Raw genomic sequence first — 8117 nt, 5'->3', positions numbered from 1 at the left:
TCATTATTAACAACTTATATAATATTTCATAAATTAATTAAATCAAAAAAAATTAATACACATAAAAATATTAAAATTGTGCACTTAATTCACGAAAAACCATTTATTGCAATAATTAACATACAAAATATCATTGATACACACTAATTTTCCGAATTACTATATTCTTCCCACAAATGCTCAATTAATGCATCTCTAAGTACAATATGTGTCTCTTTATTTTTAATTTTTAAACTTTAGTGAAATTATGTTTTCTCACTATTTTAAGTTTTTTTTTAAAAAAAATTGTTAATTATAAATTATATTCAGTTATTAATTATATAATTAAATAATCAAAAATTAATTTAAAATCTCATAAATTACAAATAACAAAATCATTATTTTATATTAAATGAAGTGATCCAAATCTGGATTAAGTTCTGCCGCAAATTCGGATCTTTGGATAAATGTTGGATTTGCTCTTATTTCCCTAATTTTTCTTCCTTTTTACACTACTTTTACAGTTTTACCCCACTATCTCTTTTTTATACATTAAAAATAAATGGATCCCGCAACTTCACCCACTTTTCTTTATCTTTTTTACTACTTTTTACATATTTGTTGATCTTTATCTTTGTGTCCAATCATTTTAATAACGGAGGGAGTAAATACGTGGTTGATAGTGCAGGGGCACAATGGGAAGAAAAGTCTTCGTACTTGGAAAAAGTAAGTTTGTTTTGTCAGAATAATACTATTAGTATTGCCGAATCTATAATTTGAATCTTGAAAATTTGCATCATTTGACTATCCAGGCCAACATGTAGACCCTAATCTCAACTCCTTTCAAATTTGTCATAACTTTTTAATAGATGCTGAGATGAACAATATGTTGGATACCTGCAAACTTTTGTTCATGCCTAAATTAAGCGTGCCAATAACAACTTAAAAATAGTAATATCGGACCGAGAATGATGTACCAATACGGTACTATATCTGAGCTGTTGATACTGATAAAGTGATAACGTAATGGTAGTTTTTGTAATTGATACTCCATGCTTATCAAGTTGAGTGATGATAATGATATGGGCAAGTAAGTAGATAAGACTTGAGAGAGAATAAGATCGTATTTGTCGGCAGGCAGCAGTTGCGGTCCGATGTGGTCCCCCCTAATTATCAACCTGGTGGGGTTGTTCCAGCACTGTACTTAATACCAACAAAATATAGCAGCAGTTGCCGTATCAGTCTTTGCAGAAGTGAGAAATTTACAATTTAACACGTTCGGTAATTAATTTGCTGGGCTCATTCCTACTCTACTTAAATAGATCCCACTTAGAATTATAGGGTGGATCCTCGACCAGTTGCGCTATACGGAACAGGAAAATGATTTTTGGTGTAACATTATAATTGCTCCGTCCCTTGAGAGAGTGTTTGACACATATTTTAAGATGAATAGAAAATATAGTTCTTTAATTTTTTTTAAAAAAATTATTTTTCTGAATTAAAGTTTAAACATTTTATTTTGATCAGAAAAAGATTTTTTTTTTAAAAAAGTTATTGAACTATACTTTCTATTCATCTTAAAATGCATGTCGGATACTCTCCAGAAACGATAACAATTGGGAGAGACGGAGGGAGTATAGTATAATTAAAATAACAGTAGTGAAAAATATGGTCTATCCACGTTCCAAATAGAGGTATTTGTATATTTGATGGCCATGGCCCAGCCCACTACTTTATGGCAAATAAAAACAATATGAAATATGCGATACCAATAAAAACCTGTAATATCAGTTATTTGAATTTGAACCAGACCCAAGACAAAGTGGGCACTTAAAGGATTTGATACCAAAAAAAATCCTTGCATTAGGACCCATATATGTACAACGTGTATCACGTCTTCACCTCTAGATTTTTTTTTTCTAGAAGTGAATCAAGCATATATCTGTCACTTCAAATCACCAGTACAGTGTCGTGTTCTCTGTTCCATTTTTGTAAAATACAAGAAAATGTCCGAAACTGATATGCATGGTGGGGGATGAGAGATAGAGAGACCAGTGATTCAAAGAGACTTCGAGTAAAACAGTGATGAGTTTAGAAAACATGCCAAGAACTGTTGTCTTAAAGACTATTAAACAATGACTACCAAAGGATCACTCAAGACTTCAGATTCCGCATTCTACTGAAAAAGCACAGGAGTAGCACTTCTCTGATAAAATGCTCTAGATTTCTGTGTCACACAGCCGGATTGTTAGCTCTGATATGATTCTACGAGCAAAAGGAATATAGCTTAAGCTGTACCTGAAATCACCAAAGTGATAAACCATTGTATTTTAAATAAGAACAAATTTGTAAAAGAAAATTACATGCACAATGTATAGATCTCTGCAAGCCTTTTAATGGTTGCTGAAACTCGAAATTTAAGGTAAATTATACAAGATAAACCAGTACAAACTATAGTGATTGGGTAGTTGTGATGAATCTAGGTATTTCTTGAAAATTTTGAGCTGCGTTGGCTGACATGTAGCCAAAGAATCAAGATCAACTATAATGCCTACAAATTGTTAAATTTGGTAGTTTGTTTAACTACGTTTTAAGTAAAGGGGAGAAGGGAGGTGGAGGGGGTAGAATACAGATCCATGCCATTGTCAGGGGAAGGGGTGGATGATTAGCCTTTACCAATCAGCTATCCTTGAATCCTCACAAAATTAGTAACTTAACAGTTAAGACTGGCTTCCAGAGCATCCCCTTAATTAGTTGCAAACTTTGTGCACATGAAAAAGAGAAAACAGAAGGTGGTTTATTTGTTTTTAATTGGTATAAGATATAATTTCCATTAGATTTCTTCATAGATGGTTATAGTTCAAAGATCAGAATATGGCCTGGCATTAAAATACACAGGCTGCTTATAAAGATTACAGAAATCAAGTTCAAATGCAGACATATGCTCTAGATAAATGCGTTTCTGATACTCCTACTCTAGATAATTCTTCTGAAGCATTTATGTAAAAGTATAACAAACAGCACCCTGTTGATCGAAAATTACTAGGCAATGCATTTCTGATGATCAGCAAATCCTGAACCTAGGAGGCAAACTGCTTTATAGATATGTTGTAACTGCATATAAGTAACATTCCCAAATAACTAGCAGACACAATGTCGATATTCAGCTTTCACTTGTCAGGCACCTGACTAACTACGGTGATCTCAGGTGTGTGCAGTATATTTACTCCAGACATGTATCTCTGATGTAAAACATGACGATCAGAATTTGTATCTTTAGCAACATTAAACCGGAAAACCAGAGCATTCTAGTTCCAAGGATAATATCTTTTACAATAGTGTTTTTTTTCTCATTCTACAGGAAGGGATAGTAAAGAAAAAAGAAAATAATCAGATTGCTAAAACTTCACTAAAGTTCCATCTCTATGAAATAAACACCCAATGCAAAGTTTTTACTTAATTACTTTCTACAAAATTAGGCCATTAACTGTATGTAAGCGGACACTAATTTTAATACTATAGACCCAGGTCGGGAACATGGAAATGTGGACTTTAGTTATGAACCAAGAGCAAAGGGCCAATCATCGTATTTGACAGCAATTTTTATACTGCTGGGATAAAAAAATATTCACACGCGGTTTTAAAAATAAGTGGTTGCATTGTTGCAGAATAAACTCACCAGATAAAAGCACAAATCTCGCATATGATTACTATCAGGGTTAAAACCTTACTATGGATCTGCAAAATACAAAACAAGACAAAAGGTTAAATTGCCTCGCCAAATAAACCACTATGAGAAATTACCATATGTTAAGCTGTGCAGAGATATTTATATTGCAATGTAAAAGAAAAATGATATAAGGCAGGACTATGTATATACAGAAACCTTCTCTGCACCAATTAAAACGACAGAACCTTTTTTTCACCAAATTAATTATATGAACCAATTCGAACACTTAAGTCACGCCCAGTCGCCCACGCAGCAAAACGTATCATTGCAGTAACACCGGTCTCATTCACTCACTCACTAAACTCACAATCAGTAACAATGTTAAAGGAAGCATTAAAAGGCGCAGAAAATCCAACAGCTGTCAATACATGATTTTTCTTATTATAAAATATGCTTCCATGTATTTGCATTAACCTTCTCTCCCTGTGTTACACTTCCTTGATATACAGTCGCACACTCTTTATGTATCTACATGGATTTATAGTATAGATTTATAGTATATAAACATATGGAAGTGTCTCATTCAAATAATTTATATCTCCCATAGATAAACTAAAACTTCTCAATTTGCTCATTGCAAATGCTGTTTTCATGTCTCTCCGTCAAAGGCACCTAATTTTGGGAGACTTCGTATCTCTTTAAATATTTTGGGTACATTTTTTATCAGACATCAATAATGCTCGAATGAGATTTATATCTATTAGAGAGTGAGTTTCAGGCTTTTGTTTTGTCATGACGCCACAACACAGTAAAAACAAGGTTGACACCTGTTGTATTTGTCTCTTTCAAATTGTTTTTTGAAGGATTCTTCCATTTTGCGAGTATCATAGGTCAAGTGGGACTGATTTGACTACACTGAGTGTTTTGCTACATGTACATTACTTCAGTGAGCTAATTGATAATTACATAAATCTATATGAACCAACTCACTATCAACCTATGTTTTTAAATGCCTGGTCCAAGATGCATAATTAGTGTATATGGTCTGCATACAGACAAATCAGCAGCAGTGACGGTAAATCCCATCAACTCTACAACCAGGCACATAAGAACAGTTGTGATCAAGAACTTTTGCACCCACTAAGAATAATGGACGAGGGATCACATGGACCATGAGATATTTAATAACACAGCCAATTCCATCACGAAGTCCCTTTTATCCACCGTTTGAAGTAGCAAAAGGAAAGTACAAACGCTTTGATAGGTTTCAAAACAAACAAGTTAAGGTGAAAAGGTAAACCACACAAACCAATCATTGAGACAGTGTATTATTAATTAGAGATAAAAACACGAATATATATATAGGCACAAGTACATAGATACATTATTAATATACAGATATTGTACATACAGGGAGTAAGTAAAGAAGCACGGGAGGGAAAATATAGGAGGCATAATTTCAATAGCACAGCTCCGTTATTTAGGGCACTATATAATTTCCAAGGTAGCATTCAGCCAGCTCATTTTCTGTCAAATATGCAGTCCATCTTACTATTAGTTTTCTAATAATCTCCCAATAATTGCATCTAATATATTTGGCCAGCATAAATAAGCTTGTAAGTAACTTATGTCAAGCTCTTACTTGAAAATTGAAATTTGTGAGTAGTTTGAACGCAATTTTAAGTTTTTACACATTCATGTTCAAGTAGTATATAATGTACGATGGTGTTCCCTTGTTCTTGAGTTGTCTGTGGGCCTGTACAACTTAACTCTTCTCTACTCGCTATAGTTCCTTATTTGTCAACTACAGATCACATAGTGGGAGTCTAAGAGACATCATCATCGACACACTTTTAGATGATTTGTGTTCCCATATTTTGTAAATGCACGAGTTCACAAACAGAGGTTCAGCTTCCTGCTTTATAATACCGCAGAATAAGTAAAATAGCAGTAAATTGTTTAATATATATTAAGTATATAATTAGCCCAAGTACTGAAATAAACTAAAGGGCGCAACACTGGTTAATCCATCCCTCCAGAATCTACAAATCTGGAGTCTCCAAGGCCGGCTGACTATGCAGTCACCGAGAAAGAAATAGTGGAATAGAATTTGTCTTCTTTAATTCCTTAGTTATTCAACAGTTTCCTTAATATGTTTCAGTATTTTATTGTTGGAAGGCACTCACCATATTGCCGTTCCTTCCTCTCATTCTTACTACGAGATCGCTTACCAAAGTAAGCCAGATCTTTCATCATTTAACATACAATTAATAAAACCAAGAAGATACCAAAACAGCACATATGAAGGCTAAAACAACAGGCCCGGCATCGTAGCTGTGCCGTACATGCGAACAGGATCAAGATATTATTCTTATATGTTGTGCAAATTGCAAAATTCACAAACTTACCAAAAGAGCACAGATGAGGGCTAAGACCACACACCCGAAATAAATTGTTGTGGCGTACATACGGACAGGATCAAACATCATCCTTGTTTGTTGTGTAGGTCCAATAAGAAATGCTGTGCTGCCACATAAAAATACATTTTCGAACAAGAGGATACAAAGTTCAGTTATGTAAATTAGCAAAAAAAAAAATTCAGTTTTGTTTACATGTCCGTGGTTATAGTTTAATGTCAAGGGATTCACCAATCATTCTACATATTTGTCATACAACAAAGTGCGTTCACAAAACTAACTACACAAATTATGGCTAAGTAAGAATATATCAACACTTAGAACACGAAAGCAACACTGAAGCAGATACAAATTTGGGGAGGAAGACTAGTGAAAATACAAACCTTCCAATAGCCATTAAGTTTCCAAATGTAAACAGTAAAGCAAATTTGATGGGATTGGCAAACACAATCAGTGACTGCAAAAGAGACATCAAACTTTAAACATTCGACTAAAGCGAATAGTACAGAGAGTGTACATATAGCACACCAAATCATTGATGTAAATAATATGAACCGAGCATAAGCTTAATTGAGCACCAATCACACATTATAAAACTCATCAACCGTACCCAAGGTATTAGTAGATAGGCTTAATTGGATCATATATCATTAAGACTCCCCCTTATTCGAAAGCCAATTTTAAGATTAGAGAGCCGATTAATGTAAATCCGAATACTATTTTACGAGAACATTGGGGCATTAGTGTTTGAACTCGGGACACTGGCTACTAGGCTCTGTACTCTTGATTAAATTACACCCCTGATCCTAATATCATTATCACCCAAATATTCCAACACAAACTAAATTTACGAAATCACGAATAATAACTCAACATTATATCTAAACAATACAACTTGCCACAACAATGCAAGTAAAATCAAAAAAAAAAACAGAAACACGAGGATAAAATAGAGGTGAATGAACAGGTCATACCAAAAGCATGAGGACTAAAGCAGTGAGCAAACAGGCAGCGAAAGCGTAGACTCTCTGGTAGATTAAATTAAGATGAGGTTAAGTAAATGTAAATTTAATAAATGAGATAAATTAATATTAAAGTAAGGGGGAGAGTGGATTGATTTACCTGGAGATGAGAGAGTGAACAGAGGTCTTGTGTATCGTAAAGTAATTCATCTTCTTGTTCTTCTTCATCTCCGCCTAGAATTGATTGGTTTAGTTTGTTCCACATTATTTTGGCTTGTATAGCTGTGTGTGTATTTCAGTGTGTAGATCGCAGCTGTTCTGATACTACAGCATCGAAAATGTATTACTATTGCTTAACGCCCGTCCCGAGTTTAAAATGGGAGGAAAAAAAGTAACAGGAAAGCAAGTGAAGGGAATTCACTCATAAATTATAATTACGATTCCAAAGTTTAAAGAAACGAAAATAAGTGGCAATGAATATAAATTTGTGATATTTTCACAATAAACTTTTATATCAAAAATATTTTAATTTTTAATCATTTTTTTTTCATTTTTGAAAATTGGGAAAATAATCACTTTTTTCCTTTCCTTTTAAAAACTCAATAATAAGGCCTAACTCTTTCCGTTGGGTATGCCTTCGAGCTCGGTTTTTGAAGGAACATTTGTTATATTTACTTCCGCGATACTGTGCTGGGAAGTTGTTAATCTTTTATTCAATGTATAACTCAAAAATTTCAGAAATTAATATTAGGAGTCCTTAAAATTACATATGGAAAATTAGTACTTTTTGAAATTTCATATGGCAAACATGGTCTTCAATTACAAAAATATAAATTAAATAATTACAATACGGTAGTCGTTGAATGAAAAACTGCTCCGCATTAACTTCTAAATTAGTTCATTTTATTTATGGTGTACTCCTTAAGCTTAATTCTCGGATTGAACGTTGAAGCCACATTTTTTTTCTAAGTCAATATCATCAATGTGTTATAATTTGATGAAACAGATAAACATGAATTATTTGCATTGACAAGATGAAATTACATGTGGTACTTGGATGTTTGGCTGTGATTGACATTCATCGTTACG

At 33.5% G+C, this 8117-nt stretch overlaps 1 protein-coding gene across 2 annotated transcripts; it reads right to left on the bottom strand.

The window, feature by feature from the left end:
* Positions 1-1753: 1753 nt before the first annotated feature.
* On the bottom strand, positions 1754-7424 carry LOC141693600 (uncharacterized). 2 transcript variants are annotated; one of them, XM_074498742.1, is made up of 6 exons: positions 7189-7419; positions 7041-7094; positions 6450-6523; positions 6058-6175; positions 3659-3717; positions 1754-2277 (listed from the first exon to the last, which is right to left on the bottom strand). In XM_074498742.1, the coding sequence occupies exons 1-6, from the start codon at positions 7291-7293 to the stop codon at positions 2199-2201; spliced, it is 489 nt and encodes a 162-aa protein (XP_074354843.1). In that variant the 5' UTR covers positions 7294-7419; the 3' UTR covers positions 1754-2198. The 2 variants fall into 2 exon arrangements, with proteins under 2 accessions (XP_074354843.1, XP_074354844.1); XM_074498743.1 differs by lacking the exon at positions 1754-2277 and adding an exon at positions 2293-3093 and having other exon boundaries at positions 7189-7424.
* Positions 7425-8117: the final 693 nt, after the last annotated feature.

The sequence above is a fragment of the Apium graveolens genome, chromosome 10 (assembly GCF_009905375.1).
Source record: "Apium graveolens cultivar Ventura chromosome 10, ASM990537v1, whole genome shotgun sequence".
Lineage (NCBI taxonomy): Eukaryota > Viridiplantae > Streptophyta > Magnoliopsida > Apiales > Apiaceae > Apium > Apium graveolens.
Note: the sequence above shows the minus strand (reverse complement) of the source record. Positions and strands in the feature narration are given on the sequence as shown.

What these genes read in the sequence shown, in the direction of transcription:
- LOC141693600 (XM_074498742.1), bottom strand. Translation starts at nt 7,293, where the DNA reads ATGTGGAACAAACTAAACCAATCAATTCTAGGCGGAGATGAAGAAGAA. An exon ending in GTTCACTCTCTCATCTCCAG is followed by an intron (nt 7,095 to 7,188) that starts GTAAATCAATCC and finishes TTAATCTACCAG; the next exon opens with AGAGTCTACGCTTTCGCTGC. An exon ending in CCCTCATCTGTGCTCTTTTG is followed by an intron (nt 3,718 to 6,057) that starts GTAAGTTTGTGA and finishes TGTATTTTGCAG; the next exon opens with ATCCATAGTAAGGTTTTAAC.